At 43.8% G+C, this 20,561-nt stretch overlaps 1 protein-coding gene across 2 annotated transcripts; it reads left to right on the plus strand.

Moving 5' to 3' along the window:
* Nucleotides 1-86: 86 nt before the first annotated feature.
* kcnk10b (potassium channel, subfamily K, member 10b) lies at nucleotides 87-18,722 on the plus strand. Of its 2 annotated transcripts, none has more exons than XM_060052726.1 (7): nucleotides 87-240; nucleotides 5,502-5,923; nucleotides 12,837-12,954; nucleotides 13,591-13,751; nucleotides 14,317-14,509; nucleotides 14,827-14,969; nucleotides 16,111-18,722. In XM_060052726.1, coding segments are annotated over exons 1-7 (1,839 nt in total). In that variant the 5' UTR covers nucleotides 87-239; the 3' UTR covers nucleotides 16,912-18,722. The 2 variants fall into 2 exon arrangements, with proteins under 2 accessions (XP_059908709.1, XP_059908708.1); XM_060052725.1 differs by lacking the exon at nucleotides 87-240 and adding an exon at nucleotides 322-811.
* Nucleotides 18,723-20,561: the final 1,839 nt, after the last annotated feature.

Consider the following 20,561-nt stretch of genomic DNA (forward strand, 5'->3'; position numbering starts at 1 on the left):
AGCACCAACATAAAAAAAAAAAAAAAGCAATGTATATCTGTTTGCGTTGTAGTTGCTACTTTATGATTGCCTAATACACAGTTCCCGATGCTCGTGGATGATGTAATGGTTACGGTCTCCCATTGAATGGGCATAAGCTACCTTTTCATTTCTCCTGCCGCTCCATGCATGTGCCTGCCGCCTAGCAGCCAATGGGTGGGTAATTCCTTTCAAGAGACGATCGACCAGAACCTGCTAATAGTAAGTATTCTATATAAATCGATAGGTCACAGATCAATTCAATGATGATACAGGGCTAATTAGCCTGGGCACGTTTTGTAAACCTGAAAAGTGTGGGTTAACCTAGCTTGTTAAGGTTAGCCATGGAACGAATGGGAAGGGTGGAGGCAGATGAGAGATGAGCATCATTTCTCCTTTGTTGAGGACTGGGTGTGTGAAGTTAATACACCGCTCTCTCTCCACCTCTTATTTTGAACTGGGCAAGTGTTGTGTTCGACATGTGAAGTGTGTTCCACTACTAGTAAAACCTAATAAAGAGTGGCGATCTGTCAAGCGATCATCAAGCGCTCCTTGGACAGAGCAGCAGCTCCGCCGGACAAAGAATTCGGTTCAATTGTATTTCGGCGCATCACGATGCGAGGCTGGAATTAGGGAAAGGGAGGGAATCATGTCAAAACAACTGGAGGGGATTCTACATTTTTATAGACGCCGGTGAACAGCCCAAAGGTTTTTTGTTTCTTAAAACCAAAAGCAGCCATGAAATTCCCTATAGAAAGCCCAAGGAAACAAGTTAATTGGGACCCAGAACAAGGTTGGTTGAATACTTTCTACCTTCTCTATGGCTCATTTCCAAGATTCATATAAACAGATACTTTGAGTTTCTGTAAGGATTGGGCATTTCGAATTAAATGGGCAAGTTATAATATTCGAATATCTATCAGACACATAAACATACTATTTGTGGTATGTTTCCTCTTTAGTTTCATACTAGCCTAAGGGTGTTTTGGTTAGTTGGATGCGTTTTATTAAGGGTTTCCCCACAAAAGAAAGCGTTGGGGAGTGTATGTCTTTCTTCTCCATCATCCCCAGTGTCATCAGCTGTGGCTGGCTGAGCGCGCCCTCAAAGATGCGTCGGAGAGCTGAGATGCTCCCATCGCGGACCATGGAAGATTAGCACTCAGCAGGCTGCCAAACCATTATTCTATGCTTTTAATGCAGAACTCACTTTGTGATTGTTTCCACAATCAGTGCAAATGTCTTGGCTAATAATGTGCTTGAGGTTTTGGCACCCTTTTCCCCTTTATTCCGCAGCCGGTGCGCTACAGTGCGCCCGCAAACGTCTGTGCCTCGCTAGGGTAGCCTATTTGTATTTAGTTGCGTAGTACATGTTTCACTTAAACATCCAAGTAACTTGACTTCTAGAATTTCGTTTGATCTGTACCAATGGATACTAATCGATATAGGGATTACGTTGTGGCGCTATAGCTGAGTGATTTGGACGTTTGGGATGGACTCCAGTCGCTATTCGGCACACCTAACAACAATTCCTTGACATTCTGAAGCCTATAGTGAAGTACCAGCCGAGCAATACTTCACCAACTGGGCTTATTCAATTTGTAAATGGAAAAGGCAATCAATATGAAGCAGCTGCCGGTTTCTATGTCATTTTACAATGAAGACCCACATATCTCAAATTACAAAATGTATTATTTCCCTGACGTTATTCATGCGTGTGTGTGTGTGTGTGTGTGTGTGTGTGTGTGTGTGTGTGTGTGTGTGTGTGTGTGTGTGTGTGTGTGTGTGTGTGTGTGTGTGTGTGTGTGTGTGTGTGTGCCACTGTAGTGATTTGATTATCTTTAAACGCCAGGCCAGATAATATTAATCCCACTTTGCACTGTACTTATAGATGTTGTTAAATGTCGATCCAATGATCCAATGACAACACCATGCACAACAATTTACGATGCCGACTCGCCGAGTTTCAAATGCTGTACATCATGCTGAATCTGTACATCACTTCTCAATCCCTCCCTTCTCAATCCCCCCCCCCCCCGACCCTACACCCCACCCCCAACATTCCCCAGTATTTCAGTGTCATACTCTTGTTCTAAAAATAGCTCACTGATGCCTATAATGGCATAAGAAGTCCAGTGGCTAAGAATTCCATTTGTTTATTGATTCTGTGTGTCAAAGGGTCCGCTAACAAGATTTACGTCCCTAGTAGAGAGTGTGACACTTCCTGTGTGTCCTTGATTCCCGATGGCGATGTATAATGTTTGTATTTGTGTCTTCGTGGTGCATTTCTATGTCCGTGCGTGTGCGTGTGTTATTGTGTGCGCACCTGCGTGCGTGTTTATGTATGTGTGTTTGTCGTGATGGATTATTGTGCAGGCCTATGTGCCACATGCATGCAAGCCTATGTGGCATACGGTGACTTTCACGCAAGGCATGCTAAAACCAAAGTTGCAGAACTGTAGTCATTGTCATTCAAATATTAAATAAAATGGAGGAATAACAATATATATTGCAAATAATGTTTGTTATTTAAAAAATATATATTAGAAATGAATTTCAATCAAGTTTCTGTCGTTTTTAAAAATACCGGGGTATGCCTTGCCTTCATAGCTTATATAGACCGCTTACCACCAGTGGCCTGTGCTCTAAACAAAACTATTATTAGCTTTTCCCATTATTCTCAATCCTACCATCAGGGTTTTTATTCACCAACACATTATTTTATAGTCCCCGTAACCACTGCACAGCACTGATTGGGCTAAAGAAAACCAAGAGCCTGAGAGCTGAAGACTGGGATCTTTGATAGCTTATATACATTACAATATTTTAGATACATGTAGAAGGATCTACAAATGTCTATGTCCTTGGCCATGTCCCCCATCTTGGACCCCAGCCACAATGTGTGCACTATAGAGCCTATTTGGATGCCAATACCCTCACGGGCTGTTCTCCCATTTTCATCTGTTCTATTAGAGAAATTGCATCCCGGTTTTCCCCAGGACAGAAGTGTGTGACTTGTGCACTTTATGTTATGCCATATTGCTGTGACAGGTGTGTATTTTAAGTGCACCCTTGGCTGGTTGGTCGCCGCACTGCCGCAATGCTATAAAAGCAGACACAGCCACACACACCTATACTAAGAAGAGGTTGTATTTATAAGATTGATTATTATTTTTATACTTCATGCTCTGATATTCCCCCCTGAAGCCTAATTGGGTGCATTGTACCATTAATTAATTCACCCTAAATAACAAATCACACAAGTGAAAGTGAAGTTGTCCTGAGTATCGCTGATGATTCAGGCAGGGAGATTGAATACTTCCACTAAGATGTTGACTGGCACAGCTCAGAGGACTAATAGCTTCTGTCATTAGGCTGATGAATGTGGTCATCTCAACTCTCTTGGGGCCCATGCATAAGTGTGAGTATCAAATGCAGACACATGCAAACAGCTTCAAGCAGGCCCTGCACCCTGCTTGAAGCTACTGTCCATAATGAATTGAAGACTGATTGCGTTGCGCAACAGATTTTTTGTGATTTTATTCCCTACTAACTTACATACATCATGTTATGTATCATGTTAGCGTGACGATGAACCAATGACCAATTTAGGAATCGGAGTTCATATGTATTACTTACTTACTTACTTAGGCCTTTAAGTTCCCAAAGGAACATAGGCCATCGACAAAACCCCTCCATCCTCTCCTGTCTTGGGCCCTCCGCTCCAGTTGAGGCCAGGACAGCCCTTCTTTCTTAATTTCCTGTTCTGTGGTTCTTCTCCAGGTGGTTCTCGGTCTGCCTCTCTTCCTCTTGCCCTGTGGGTTCCAGGTTAGGGCTTGCTTCGTGATTGACTTCTGTCTTCTGAGTGTATGGCCTATCCACTTCCATTTCCTCCTCCGGATTTGGGTTTCTATTGTTTCTTGTTTGGTGAGTTCCCACAGGTTGGCGTTTGAGATGGTGTTGGGCCAGTAGATTCCCAGGAGGCGTCTGAGGCACCGGTTGGTGAAAGTCTGCAGCTTATTGAGTATGTTAGTGGTGGTCTTCCAGGTTTCAGAGCCATATAGAAGGGTGGACTTGACGTTTGAGTTGAAGATTTGTAGTTTGGTCTTGAGTGACAGGTTTTTCATCTTCCAGATATTGTTGAGCATGTTTAATGTTGCCCTTGCCTTTCCAATTCTGGCTCGGACGTCCTCCTCTGTACCACCATCCACAGAAATGATAGTCCCCAGGTATGTGAAGCTGGCTACTTCCTCTAGTTGGTTTTGGTTCATGGTTATGGGAGTGTTGTTGTTGCTGTTAATTCTCATTACTTTGGTTTTTGATGAGTTAGTTTTGAGCCCGAGCAGAGCAGCGGTATCCTCTAGCTTGCCTGATTTTTCCTGCATCTGTTGATGTGTGTGAGCCAGTAGTGCCAGGTCATCAGCAAAATCCAGATCTTCTAGCTGCTCTGTCAGGCTCCACTGTATGCCAGTTCGGCTATTGCAGGTTACTTGTATCATGATCCAGTCTACGCAGAGGAGGAAGAGAAGTGGAGAGAGCAAGCACCCTTGCCGCACACCAGTCAGGACCTCAAAAGGCTCAGATATGCATCCTTCATGGAGGACTTGGCATCGCATCCCTTGGTAGGTGCTCCTAATGATGTTGGTTATTTTTGCTGGGATCCCGTAGTGGGCCGTCAGTTTCCAAAGCATCTCCCTATCCACACTGTCGAAGGCTTTTTCAAAATCTATGAAATTTACATAGACAGAAGTGTTCCATTCGATGGACTGCTCAATGATAATCCTGAGGGTGGCGGTTTGGTCTCCACAGGATCTGTTTTCCCTGAAGCCGGCCTGGTTTTCCCTCAGTTTCTCATCCAACCCCTTCTGAAGCCTCTCCAGCAGGATCCGGTTGAGCACCTTCCCTGGAGTTGATAGGAGCATAATCCGCGGTAGTTCTTGCAGTCCCTGAGGTCTCCTTTCTTTGGGATTTTCTCAATGTGTCCATCTTTCCAGTCTGATGGGACACATTCTTCCTCCCAGATGGTTTTCAGTAGGTGGTAGAGCATGTTGGTAGAGGTTTCGATGTCGGCTTTCAAGGCTTCTGCTGGAATACCGTCGGGTCCCTCTGCTTTCCCTCCTCTCAATGTCTTAATGGCTTTTTTGATTTCTGGCTTGGTGGGGGGATTGCAGTTTATCTTCACCAAGTTTGGTGATGGTGGGATTTCTGCTGTCAGATGTGGGGCCTGCCTCTTGAGCAGTGCTCTAAAGTGTTCAGTCCATCTCTTCACTTGGTCTTCCTTGGTTGTGAGGAGTACACCCTGTGCATTTTTTATGTGTGCCTGTGTGTGTCTGAATCTGCCTGTGAGCTTTTTAGTTCATATGTATTGGTCAAAAATTATTTTGATCCACAACCCTGTCCTCTGGTTTTTCTTTAATCCCCTTTTCCAATTATTAACCCCCGCTTGCTCTCTCTCGCTCTCTCTCTCTCTCTCTCTCTCTCTGTAGTGGCGATCCAGACCACCTTGGCACCGCCCCGGAAGGCCCAGCCGGGGGCGGCGAAGTCCAGCCTGGTCCAGGCCAGCGTCACGGCCACGCAGAGCCCCTCGGCGGCCGCCTGCGACGCCAAGGCCAACGGCCACTGCCCCCTGCCGCGCCTCTCCATCTCCTCGCGCTCGGCCAGCGTGGTGGCCAGCATGGACGCCGGCTACGAGGGGGCGGAGGCGGCGCTCCACTCGGTGATGAAGTGGAAGACGGTGCTGGGCGTGTTCGTGGTGGTCCTGCTCTACCTGGTGTGCGGGGGGCTGGCCTTCAGGGCCCTGGAGCAGCCGTTCGAGAGCCACCAGAAGGACAGCATCACCCACGAGAAGTCGGATTTCCTCAAAAAGCACTCCTGCGTGACCCCCGACGAGCTGGAGGCCCTCATCCAGGTGGGTGGGGAGTCGGCGCTGGGGAGGAGCGCATGGGGAGTTGAAGAGATATTGCACGCATGCATGTGACTTGCTGAATGAAGCCATGTTCACACCTCATGTAACAACGTCATCAGTGGCTCAGTGTTTCACATCCGTGGTAGCATTTTATGTTTGCCAAACTGAAAAAAGTTTAAATTCATGCCTTTCCTCATCCGCATGCCCAGACTACTTTAGCACCTCACGTCACATTCATTTATTGTCAGTGTTTGCCAATCCTAAAACAATTCTGTTGTCTCATTCATTTTAATTGTTTTATCTGAATAGACTAAGATGCTAGACCACAATTTTCAAAAGTATCCACCTTTGCACACCCGCAGATCATCTTGATAATTTTAGGTGTGTGGATTGAAAGCCAAAACTGATTATGGCCCCTAAGGCTAAGTTTATATCCTGTGAACGACCTTTAACGACCATGTTGAAGGCCTACGAGAGTTACTCGCTCTCAATAAGTCGCTTTACGCAGCATCAGTAGCTCGACCTATGAGATCCATGAAAGGCCATTTTTTAATCCATGAACTAAATAATATAGATGCATTCACTAGATGAATCATACAAATGACCTCTACACTGATATTTTAATTTGACAGAGAACTAATGTTCATCCAATAATGAGCTTCATTAAATATAGTCACGTTGAAACGGCGATCTGTCATCTATACTCCGTACTTATACGTTGTCCTTCAGGAAATAAAGAGATGATAAGAATAATAAGATACGCTTTTAACACACTTAGTATTCACTAATAGGTCGTGATAAAAGTGATAAGGTTATTATCTAAGCTCTGACATAGCATGGAGATTCAAGGCTATCTTAACTGTCCCCCCTCTCCCCTCTGTCTGATTAGCTGCACGATGTCTTTCTAAGGCGAATCTTTGGTCTGAACTGGGTTTAAGAAATGGAGAATAGGACATCCTTCACCCGAAAGCACGATTATACCTTCCTGGTAACCATAGCGATTCCTGCACTCATAATGCTAAGTGACACGGCAGTGACACTGCAGTATATGAAAGGTCTTCGCTCTTCCTAGAAAATTGGCAAATTAAATTGTACTATTCTAAAACATATTAGTTTGTGGAAGCCTTTCTCCTATTAGTTGCCTTACTTTATTATAAAGATTGAATTGGTATATTAAATGCAACTCTATTTAATGCAACTCTATCAAAACGTTATCTTCATTTGATCTCTCATCCAAATATTGTTCTTACAATTAAGTTGACTGGGGATCCAGTTTATCCAGTTTGTCGATTTTGTAAATTGTGTATTGTATTGTGTATAAAACTACTCAAAAGTGGAACCTTTAACAACCAGAATCTGTGCAATTAATAATCATCTTCATAATTGTCATTTTCATTTTTTTCATTTTTCTTATCTTATCCTTTTATTAAATGTCATTCTCTAAGATTTCTGTTTCATTCTCTTTGGCAACACCTATGGAAATAAGCAGTAATTATCCCAGGGAACCAAGCAGTTTGTCATGTCAGTCGGTTTGCAGCTGATTTTCTGGCAACGTCAGCACATTGAACAGAAGTGTAACGCCGCCTCACACATAAGTGAGTTAAAGAACGCTCTGTTGCGTTACACCGCCTACCCTTGCTGACAGAACAACCACTGCTGGGTGATGGAAAAATTATGCCACGACACCCAATTTTCGTAACATTCATAACACTGCAAATGAAAGGGATTTCATCCGTGGGCCCTAAGCTCAAAATGAACAGTCGGATCGTAGAAGGGAAATCCTGTGTCCATCCAAAGTATTTTTCTTGAACGGCCACGTTCCCAATGGAAAGATCTCAAATGTTTTTCCCAGAGAGGACAGTCCAGTGGACGTGGTGCCAGAGGAAGCATATGCAGGAGCTTCCTGCCGGACTGGGACCACAAGTCACCTGACAGCGGAAGTTTAACATGTAACATAACTGCCATCTCAGCAGAGTTCCCCTTTGTAGTCCTACACTTTTATGTTGTTGGTGCAGTGGATGCGGTGAAGGATAGGCCTCAGCATTGCATTTAGCTCCCCCTTGTCTCTCTCAAGCTTGAACTAACCCAACCAACAGAAAGAGACCACACCATATTATCTAACACACTCCTGTTTCCACTAGAGTGACTGCATTTGACGTGAGCTTCTTCAACATCGTTCCAGTTGAAAATTCAATAATTCAGACCGCTCTCCTTTGCCCCCATTTCAGTCGTCCCTCTTTCTCCCCTCGCGCCTCAATACATTTATAGGATTGTTACTACGAAATGTGTAGGTACAAAGAACTATTACCAGCTACCTGAATCGATGTCAGTGTTCCCTGAAGGAAGGCTGAGTTAATGAAGGAAACCTTTAGTCGTGAGTTCACATGGCCCATTATTCTTGGCCAAGCAGTTGCAGACCAGTATTGCTAAATTCCTGGTATCCTGGATAAGGTCACATCCACATGCTGTTCGGAGCTGGTAAACAAGGATGACTGGATTCATAGGAAAAACAAAAAAAACCTGTTGCATCAAGCCAGTATATACAATGAGTCATGTTGAAGGCCGTCACACATTGTCTGAATTTGAAGTAATAAGACATACAATTATTTCATTAACGTAAAACTAATAAGAAACATTAGTTTGGTTACTTGAATTCAGAAATAATCAAAAGTATTGAAGTGTTTCAAAGTAAGATTCTGAATGTAGGGATTTGATTATAAATGACATAAACTGGCATTTGAAACAGTTTGAATTGTAAAGACCCTGGGAAGATTCTGAGAAGATTCCCAGCACTGTATCTAACAGGCTGCACAGTCAGGAGGCCTTAATCGTTGGAAGGCACTCCAACACTCACAAGTCTGAAAGAACTCCACAGAGGGACTGTGGCGTGACTCACTGTTTGTACGGGGGAATTGACAGAATGATGGCATGGTGTTCCCTAATGTGCCTTTATGTAAGTATGCGTGAGTTAGATAAAGAGAGTCAGAAAGACTTGACGGACAATACTTGTAAGGGTACTAACAAGTAACAAGTACCCTTTTTGTGGACAATTTTTTTGGATTCAGATTGTAATTTATTGTCACATCTCATCTGTACACAAAGTATAAAGGAGTGCTTAAGTAGTATGTTTGTTTGCGTCTGTCTTTGTGTTTGTGTGTGTGCATGCATGCATACATGCATGTGCGTAATTGTATCGAGAAGTCCCTAAGTTGGGTGGAGATGGTGCCGTTTCCTGATGCAAGACTAAGAGCTTCTGGTCGGTAGAACACTGAACAAACCCCTGGTGTTGTTTGCGGGGGAGAGATGAGCCAGTGTCTGTGGGAAGGGACTGTTTTGCCAAACGTTGGCTACTTTGGGCACTGACTCACACTGGCAGGGACGCGACAGCATATGCTGACATGGCGGGCTTTATATTAAGGGTCTCTCACCATTAATAATGTGCAACCACCCACTGAGGGCTGTTCACCCGAGGCAGCCTGATTGGCTCTTTCGGTGACTCATCCAGTGCTCCCCAGTGACATGGGGCTGCCGACACTCGGCCCCCCGGCCCCCCGGCTTGGCCCTCTAACGACTCACTTGAGCCACTAGAAATCTCATCGGGCATCGAGAGCCAATGTTTCGTATTAAACACAGCTATCAGCCTTTACCTATCTACTGTATCCATCAATCTGTGTAGCATTTATCTATCTATCCATCCATCGATCCAGCTGTCTGTCTACTGTATCACGCTATCCAGCCCTCTGTTTGTCAGTCCTTTTATTTTTGTTTTGTATCACAATGAGTATAAAAGCATTGGGACATTGTTTGCCATATTTACCATACAGGGAAGAGGCCAATATAAAATAAATTGGTGAATTGCATACAGATTGAGTTTAATGTTAATCTGTGCACACACAATGTTACCAAACTGTTGCAGGAAGTGTATGCATGTGTGTGTGTGTGTGTGTGTGTGTGTGTGTGTGTGTGTGTGTGTGTGTGTGTGTGTGTGTGTGTGTGTGTGTGTGTGTGTGTGTGTGTGTGTGTGTGTGTGTGTGTGTGTCTGTGTGGGTGTGGGTGTGGGTGTGGGTGTGTGAATCTGTCTGTCCTTTTTTATTTGTCGGTTTTATTTCAAAATAATTATTTAAACATTCAAACGTACAACATAATATTACCATATTTTACCATGCTACAGGAATTGGCTGAAGAGGCCAACGAACATAACTTTGCGATTAGCATACAGATTGTATTTAATGTTAATTTGCTCTGGCTTTGCTAGCACTGACGTTTTACATATTTACTTGTACAGTGAGTGCTTTTCCTCCATTTATGGATAATAATACAATTAACTGAATCCATAATAGAATACAGGGGAGCCGAAAGGTATAATTTCATTCAGAAAAAAAGAGAAAACAAACTCTGGAGATAATTCATGGCCAATGCATTAGCCTAAAGGAAATCTTTATGATTTTCCAATTCTCATGGAAATCCATGAGGACCTCGCACAGTATAGCACAGTATGCAGAGAGAGAGAGAGAGCGATAGAGAGAGAGGGGAGAGAGAGAAGTGAGTGGTAGATAGGGGAGAGAGAGAAGGAGAGTTGATTACAATCTACATTAAATTAGCATAGTATCTTAAAAGCAGCAGTAATAAAACAAGAGCCAGCTGGCGGACCATCCACCGGCTCTAAGCCCCCTAAGCTATGACCGCCTTTTGTGTTGCATTTGTGAAAGTGGCTCAATATCGAGCCTGAGGTGCCTTCAAAATATTTCCAAAATAGAGTATCCATATCATGCTTCATATTCCCATTGCTACAAATTTGTATCCATGTACATTATTGGTAAACTAATACACTACAGGCCTGGCGGTTAAAACCATTGAGGGCTATAAATAGACGACCTCATGAAGCATTCAGATGCAGTGTGGATCTTTTTATAGCTCCTAGCCGCTTCCACAATGAACCCTTTTTTCTTTTTTCAAAATGACATTTTTAATTGCTGATTAGCCTTCTTGAAGCGAACATGGCTGCCGAAGCCAGGGCAGAAAATAATTCAACGTTACTCGAATGTGCTAGTTTCAGATACAGACATCAGTGCTATTAGAAAAAGATTCAGGAGAAAAACTGACCCAGGCCCAGCCTTTTAATATCTACATGTTTGAAGAAATTGTTAAGCTCGGCAAAATATAAAAAATGTTACGCGCAAAAGCTTTTCTTATTACTGAAAGTGTCTGTTCGGCTGACCCGCTACTACGGAGAATAACAGAGACAGAGGCAATGACAAAAATACACGTTAAAATGTATCTAATTTCCAAAATCTAGAGCGAAATAAAAGCATAGAGAGAGAAATGTGTTAATGGTCATTTCTTTGTACTACGCATAATGATGTTAAACATGGAGATTTTGATTACTTGAAGAAAAACATTCAGATTAGGTACAAAGGGAGATATTTTTATATTTCTTCTGCTGCTTTAAATAACAAAGATAAATCCATGGGGAACCTTAGTCTGAGCCAGACATTTAGATGATGAGAGCAAGAGGAAGGAAGCAAATGTGTAGGGGATTCAAACAACGTCTTATAATTTTGTATCACACATCCCCCAGAGTGTTGAGAAGAATCACATTTGAACCGAGATGCAATGGTGATTTGAACATGTAATAACATAATTGCAAATCAGGAATCGGGGTAATTACATTTCAAGCAATAAAAACGCAGTAATGTGCTGTATCTGCTGGCGCATGTTCGTAGCCGAGGACAGGATATACATAGATGGCAAGCCCCTCTTAAGATGGTCCACCCTGAAGGATTATGTTTATATTTTGGTAAACACAACCAGCTTTAAGCATATAAGATTCAAGATTCAAGCTTGTTATATTTTCAACAATATTTTCTTATCATCGCCTTTTTACGGCGTCTGCCATTCTGTGACTCATGCGTGTTTTCCTCCTTGATCCCATTTTAGTAACACTTGCAATCGCCTAGGGTTATTCTGTAGAGGGCTCATACGCCCGCACTCAGAGCATTAAGCACCCTCGCGTCAAGACTGTTACGCCACCGGAGACTTCTGTCATTCACGTGTCAAGTATAAACACACTAAAGCACTCGCGCACACACAAACACACACGCACGCAGTCGCACACATAAACACACACACACACACAGACACACACATGCTTCGTGTGGCACTCATTTGCACGCAGAGGGGCAGGTGGTGAATTACCATACCGCAGTAGGCCTACTGTCCCGCCCTTGCGCCTTTAGCAGTGTGAGTTAATAGCAGACATGATGCACATAAGTTCAATTCTTGCGCCAATGCTCGGGGAAAACCCAGCAGTGAGCTGCTTGTTTTACAGAGGGTGCAGTGGTGTATAGATGCTGACCGATTAGAAATCAATCGAATCTAAAAGGTGCTGGTTTGACCCCTGCCCTCCAGAAGTGAACCCGAGGACTCCTCCTGGCAGAAATTATGGGGACGTCCTTGAACAGGACATTTAACCCCTAAATCTTCATGACAGGCTGCTCAGCATCACACACAACCGACCTTAACTACCATGTTGGTGTGTGTGTGTGTGTGTGTGTGTGTGTGTGTGTGTGTGTGTGTGTGTGTGTGTGTGTGTGTGTGTGTGTGTGTGTGTGTGTGTGTGTGTGTGTGTGTGTGTGTGTGTGACGTGTCTCTGTGTGCGCATCAAATAAATGCACTTTAACCGCAATGTGATTTGCTTCAACGGAGCAAGTGACTTGGATGCATCCAGCAACATGCTCAAGGGCACTTCACTCACAGGTTATATGATCAATATGATTCCCATAGGGTTTCAAACATTTATTTCAAAACGTTTATCCACAACCATCTCATAAAACCTTTCTTAACACATGTAGTAAAGAATTTTGTGAAACATTTTTGTGAAACATTTCAGAAAACATTTCTTTCTTTCTTTACCCAGCATTCTATAGACGCTGTGAATGCCGGAGTGAGTCCCATCGGAGACACGTCCTACAATTCCAGTTACTGGGACCTTGGCAGTGCCTTCTTCTTTGCCGGGACCGTCATCACAACCATAGGTAGGCCTGTGTACTCAACCCTGTCGTAAGCACAAAAGGACTATGACTCAGGACCATTACAGTATGAATGCCGGATGAATGTCAAAGCACACAGTTTCTGAGTCATACATTTGATTTGATTTAAATGCCTTTAAAAGGTGGTGCTTTGAAGGAGTTCAAACTCACTTGAAAATGTCACCTGTCTGAGTTTTCGGACAATATTATCTTTTGCTCCTATTTTTTGGAAAACGGTAATAAGATATTGACTTCATTCTTGTTTCTCCCTGCCTCTTGCTAAATCTCCTTAGTAAGTCTGAGTCATAACTAATGCTATTCTTTGAGTAAGTAATGTAATTAGTTTCCCTCTAAGAGCTAATTTACCTCAGCCTTGTTGCTCCGGGCTCCGGCAGCGTTGCATAACTCCCTCGGTCGACCAATGAGGTTGCATAAGAAGATCCTGAAAGTCTATATGACAGTTATTGCTTTAAAACATCCTCATACTTCTTATTGTAGCTCCCTTTCTACAACAAGCTCAACCTCAGTCTCCTTCTCCTCTATATTCCCATTCATCCATGAGAATATAGACCATTAACCATTAATTATGAACTCCCGTGTTTCTCCTCCTCCTCCTCCTCCTCTTCCTCCTCCTCCTATTAGGCTATGGGAATATCGCACCGAGCACAGAAGGTGGGAAGATATTCTGTATCCTGTACGCCATCGTCGGCATCCCACTGTTTGGGTTCCTGCTGGCCGGGGTTGGAGACCAGCTGGGCACTATCTTTGTGAAAAGTATCTTGAGAGTCGAGAAGATCTTCAGGGTGCGTTCCCTCCGACGTTATTTTGTTATCTTTTGTTAATGGTGTTTGCAAGAGGCTGTTGGTTGGTGTAGGCATCAATTGAACCGCCCACAAAGTGCAAAAATAAGCAGTGTCTTATTTAAACCGCAGGATGGATCTTAACCACCCGTGGTTGGCAACTGTTCTACATTATTAGCCCGGCTCTGTAAAACAGATTTGCCCCCCTTCACACTGAGTCTGATAGAGATTTAAGCTTAATACCATTAATACCTAATACCTTTTTAATCTTATTTCATAATAGCCCTTTTATATATAGATAAAAGGGACATTGAATAATCTAATTTTGATTGCGTGGTTAAGCAGATTCATATGAGTCAATTATGCAGCCCTCATTGGCAACCCTTCCTTTTAAAGTCACCTAATAACAATTTATTAATTAGGTACTTGGTCGTTAAATACATGGAAATTATTAAATAAATTGGGTTTGTACCACTTTTAACCCTAACCACTGGCTAACCCATCATCATCTTCTTTCCAATAAATAATTTATATGATATATCTGTTTTTTTTATCATTTGTTTTCCAGCAAAAACACAAGCAGATCACCCAGATGAAGATCAGGGTGGTTTCCACCATCCTCTTCATCCTGGCCGGCTGCATCGTCTTCGTCACCCTACCTGCTGTAATCTTCAAACACATTGAGGGCTGGAGCACCCTGGAGTCTCTCTACTTTGTTGTCATCACCCTCACCACCATCGGAATAGGAGACTATGTCGCAGGTATGGAACTAGTGACCGGATGGCTGCTGTGGTATTTAATTTGGAATTAATGACATCATGTCTTATTGTCATAGAAGTTGTGCCTTCGAGGCTTTTTATGTATCGACCCATCTACCTCTGTTGGTGTCTCTCTCTGTCTGCCTGTCTCTCTCTATTTCTCTCTCTCTCTCTCTCTCTCTCGCTGTCTGTCCCACTCTTTCTCGCTCTCTTGCTCTCTTGCTCTATCTCACGCTTGCCCTGTGTCGCTGTCTCTCTCTCTCTCTATCTTAATCTCTGTTGAGAAACACATTATTGTTATACGTCATTCCCACCACCAGGCGGAGACCGGAGGATCCAGTACAAGCCTTGGTACAAGCCTCTGGTGTGGTTCTGGATCCTGGTGGGCCTGGCTTATTTCGCCGCTGTTCTCAGCATGATCGGGGACTGGCTGCGAGTGCTGTCCAAAAAAACCAAGGAGGAGGTGGGTTCAGTTCACTCAGCATCTGCTCCTCTCCTCCCCATCTTCCCTTAGTCCACCGTCTTCCTCTTGGCAGCATTTTAGGACCTACTATATGAATATATATACTACAATATAATGTTGTATTTCCTCATACATATAAAATGCACAGATTGGATTATTGATTACAGATTTTGGGGTTAAAACTTATTTTCTAATCATAGGTGATGTTGCTTGTTAAACAGTAACCACCAGATATCTTATCTATTAGTATTCATAATTTTAGTCATGATGGATGAATAATATTCAAATCTATCTATTACATTCGTAAAACATTTGGCAGGATCAACACTGATGTTTTCACAACCACAAACTGTAAATGTACACCCTAGATTACACCAGGGCTGTAATCTGTATTCTTCCTCAAAGGTGGGGGAGATCAAATACAACTGGGGTTGTAACGTGTGTGTACATGTTCTTCCTCCAGGTGGGGGTGATAAAACACAACTAGGGATGTAAGTAAGGGATACCTACATAAATAAGCCCCATCAGGGCGAATCAAGCCCCCTCCCCTTTGCATCGGTGTCCGGTTCGCCCTGTCTGGGCTTATTTTCCCGATAATGACTGTCATTCTATACATTATCCCGCTTATTACACGGCTAATTGCCAAAACGAAAAAATAACTTCACACAGTGTGTCTTTTTACAATTTATTTGTTACCATTTGTAGTGTTAATCAGCAGAGAAATAGTTTGACGCAGACGTTGAGTTTTTTCTTTCCGGTAGGCTTCAGAACAGCTGACGTTGCTTAGCAACTGAATACGCCGGGGTTGATAAGTTACCAGACTACTTGTGGAGTGCCACGAAAGACGTGAATCAGAGGCAAAAAAATCCACTCTCAATGACATGTCAGTTATGCTTAGCAACGGTCAATTATGAAAATGAATTGACCACTGAACGTTGGGAAGGCCCATTCATGTGAATTCAGCATTCTATCGCATTAAGAAGAGCCGTGTAATTATGTGTGTACATGTACTTCCTCCAGATGGGGGAGATCCAACACCACTAGGGTTGTAACGTGTGTCTAAATGTACTTCCCCGAGGTGGGGGGGGGGCGATCAAACGCAGCTAGGGCTGTAACGTGTGCGTGTCGGTACTCCCGCCAGGTGGGGGAGATCAAGGCTCACGCCGTGGAGTGGAAGGCCAACGTGCGCGCCGAGTTCCGGGAGACGCGGCGGCGGCTGAGCGTGGAGATCCACGACAAGCTGCAGCGCGCCGCCACCATCCGCAGCATGGAGCGGCGACGCCTGGGCCTGGAGCAGCGGGCCCAGTCCCTGGACATGCTGTCCCCCGAGCGCCGGGCCGTGTTCGCCAGCCTGGACGGCGGCCGCTTCAAGACGTCCTCCCAGGAGAGCATCGACACCAAGCTCCACAACCTGCGGCTAAAGGGCGCCGGGGAGCACCACCCCTGCGGCCCCCTCGAGCCGCCGCGACCGCCGCAGCCGGTGACGGCCGCCGCCGACGCCGCGACGCTCTCGGCGACGACGATGGCGACGGCGGTGCCCAGCTGTTCGTCGTCGTCTTCCCCCTCGTCGTCGGAGGAGAACCTGTTTGGCCCGCGCTTCGGCTCGCTCACCAAGCTGGTGAAGCGCCCACGCCACTGCGAGCCCAAGAGGGTCATCCCGGAGGACGTGCGGCGCATGTGCGAGGCCATGAGCGAGGGAGGGGGCGAGGGGAGAGGGGGAGCCATGCTGGGGGAGGAGGAGGAGAGGCTGGAGGAGGAGGGGGAGGACAGGGGGGAGGAGGAGGAGGAAGAGGAGGAGGAGGAGTCGGGCGACGTGGAGGAAGGGGGAGGGGAGAGGAGGATGGAGAACAGCAGCATGACGAACCTGTCGCGCTACGCCATGGAGCGCTGCCAGCTGAACGCCATGCTCATGCAGGCGTGCGCCACAGAGGAGGAGTTGTGATAGGGGGAGGAAAAACTTAGTTTAGACGTAGATAGACATATAGAGTTAGGGAGAGGGAGAGGGGGAGAGAGATTATTAGCAGAGAATAAGTGAGGGAATGCAGAACCGAGGGCAGATCCATTCAGATGTCAAGGAGAAATGTGCCTTTTTTAGTTTTTTCCTAAACGTCCAGATACGGGAGTGCTCAGAAAGACTTTTGTGAGGGTCTCTGTGCCATAAAGCCATGCGAATCTACTGTGTCCCCAAAAAGAAAAGAAAGGAAAGGGTAGAGAAAGCGTAGACATGTGGGTGAGATACCTTGTTTCTCAGTTCACGAAAGAACAACGTGTTCCTTGCATTTCATAACTTTCCCCAGCCTTCACCAACCTTCCTCCTCCTCGCCTCTTGCCTCTTGCTTGGCCTTGGCAGCCATGGTGATGTTTTTTTTTAATATATTCTATGTAACAATGTAAGCAGGAGGACCCACTGCCCTTGTGACATGGTTCTTCAGAACATGCTATCGATCCCCGCCTTTGCATCTCGTACCGTGTGGAGCTATTTTTAGCTTTGTCGGCATATGCTACAAAATAGCCCCATGGTCTAACAAACACAGTCGTTTACATTATGTTTTCTGCTGGATTAATACACTTGATGTGCATTCACCTATCTAAACCAACATTTACGATTATTCCTTCATGCTGTGGAACGTTTTTTGTTTCAAAGCCTAAGGATATGAAATGCTAATTTAAAAGATTGCAGGAATCTCTTTTCCTGGTCTTTATTGTGCATGGTTGTTGTACATGAAGCTGTTACCCAAATGCAGTCCAATATGTACCTGCTTTCAAGAAATCTTGGGAGTAATAGCAGTGCTTACTGTCACACTTTGGTCGATCTGAAATCACTGATATTCCGTTTTCTTTTTACTTAAATGTTTTTCTCCTGGTTTTATAACCAGGAGATTTCAAATTATTGAGATCTATTTCCTCATTTCATTCACGATTCGCTCACCATGACTTCTAAGGGCTGGAGTCCAGGGGAAAAAAACATTGTCTTAGTAAGACTCATATTCTCCACGTTACGCTATGTTGTTTCTTGAAGCTTCTCGCCAACAACACAATTCTCCTTATTTGTTTAATAATTGATTTTAATTTCCCCTCACCAGTAATGTCAAAAACAGCTGTATGATTGCCTATTTTTATTATTAATGAATGTTATGCGATCCATTTTGTACACACAAAGCATGTTTTCCCCTATATTTGTGACACTTAAAACTTAGCTTCCCTATTTTGTATGATATAGCAATGGAAATTGTAAGGAAATATAAGTTGACAACAACAACACCTTGACATCGTGTTTAAATGTATCTGTCCACAACAAAAATGTGTGGTCAGGAGGAGCAAGGATGTTAACACTCATGTTCATGTTGAATTGTATTGTTCTCTATTTTTCCCTAAAGCTTTATCCAATGAGAAACTGGCCTTTTGCGTTTCCAATGCATTTAAAATGGTAGGTAAGGATGCCACTGTCCATTGCCTTCATGGGATGCAAGATGAGCATGTATCATTGGCCTATGATGGATGTGTTCATAAAGGAGAATACAGTTTGTACTGACGATCTATATTCATGATATAAAGGGTATTTGCCTGTCCATGAACCATCATCGGTGATAAGTTGATCTTGTCCACACTATGAGTTATTTATTAGGTATTCAGAGTATCTGTGGATACCTATTGTTATTTTATATTACATCAATTAATTTTATATGAAATGTAGTGATTACTTGAAATGTAGTGAGTGCCTTTTCACTGAATAAATATAAAATGATAACGAAAGTATTCTTTCTTTTTTTTTTGGTTAAGCCTACTGTGAATTTGCATTTTGTACGCACTGACTGATGACTTAACAACAAATAAACCTAATTATTTCAGTTTGTCACTTCCAGTTCCCCCGCTAGTGTTCAGTACAAGGACGGAACCAAGATAGATGAGCAAGGCCCATGCATGTCAACAGCCGCTAATGGAAAACTTAAATGAAATAAAATAATTGGTTGTCACAAGCGTCATTGACATCGGGAGCAGGCCTGCATATTCTCCAGTTCCCAGCTGTAGTCACTCGCGGTCAAGTGTGTAATGTATGTAGGCCTACCCTTAAAAAATAATAAGAAAGAAAAAAAAGCCTGACAACATTGCGGAGGCAGGTTCATGAGAAGAACGGTGAATTGCATATAAAGGAATGTGCGCACATGAGTTGGGGTGAATGGAGGCTGATGAAAGGATGAGCTTAGAAGGGGGGGGGGGGACTGCTACATGAACTCCATCTACCCTCCGCCCATGCCCCCATCCTTACCTTACTCTCAATCTTTCTCTTTGTTTGTTTATCTCTCGCCCGCTATTACTGCCACTATCTGATCTCTTTGGCGACTTCTGTTCTTACCTCCGTCTTTCTTATTCTCAGGGCTGATGGTGAGGCGAATCTGAGTTCACCCTGCTGTGGTCGCAACTGAAAGCTTTGAGAGAAATGTGAAAGGAGTGTCCAAGGCTTGTCTTTCTTTTGCAATACAGTGATTCACAGTTGCTGACTTTTCTGTGTTTTGTTTTTATCGCAGAAGGTTTTTATCTCTATAGTAGTCTCATACTTTTTTGCCCTTCTGCCTCCTCCGCTTCATGTTGCTCAATACCTGCAGCCAGGCAAGAGACTTCAGGCACCCGACCCGACATGTTGTCTAAAGTCACAGCTGCTGCCACCAAACATATGCTTTCTCCGAAAACGCCATGAGAGAGGCGTGCTGCTTGGCCATTCGAGCATGTGGAATACGATGAACTCTCTCATTACCTGTCATTTAAAAAAAAGTGTTTTGTTTTTAAACCAAATACACTTAGAGAGTGCCAGAACATCCACATAATCATCCTCGCTCGCTGCTTGTAATTGTGAGGGAGAGCACTTTTCTTTTATCGTATAGTGGCAACAGCCCCATGGACCATGGAAGGATTGCCTAGCCACGTGACCCAGAAGAAGCCTAGCTCTAAACATTGAAACGGTATTGGGTTCTAGAATGAAGCGCGTCGGTCATTTTCAGTGATTGGGTTTTTGCAAAGAAAGCAAACGGCGCCGCCGTGTGGTAGGCTACTATTACTTAGGGCGTGTTCTCACGTCAGATTTCTCTGGGTCACATGACTTGGTCAACACTGAAAGCGGACATTTCTATTACAATATTCATATTAGATATAAAGAGAACTAATATCCAATAGAATTATTTTTTCCACTTTTTTCCACTTTTCCATTTCACATTTTTAGAGCCGCTATGGCAAAACGACTGCGTATTCCACTGTACTACATTGTGATGTGAGACTGGGTTGTCATTCAAGTGCAGGTGCATCACTGCCATCTGCTGCTCTCGTCCTGCCTTACATTGTTGAAATGTAAGGTAATATCTGGTCACATGGCTTGCGAGCGACTGAAAAATGCTGAAATTGATATTACAATATTCAGATTAGATAGAAGGAGCACTAATATCCAATACAAATAAGTGTGTCTAATTGTTCAGTGTATGAATAATTATTGATCTCTGGAGCCACTGCTTCATAAAAATAACAATATAAAATAGAAGAAAGACTCAAATTAAATAAAAAAATCTGCGTCTTATTTTTCCAGTTAAGTTTTAATATTTGTTG

The sequence above is a fragment of the Gadus macrocephalus genome, chromosome 5 (assembly GCF_031168955.1).
Source record: "Gadus macrocephalus chromosome 5, ASM3116895v1".
NCBI classification, from domain to species: domain Eukaryota; kingdom Metazoa; phylum Chordata; class Actinopteri; order Gadiformes; family Gadidae; genus Gadus; species Gadus macrocephalus.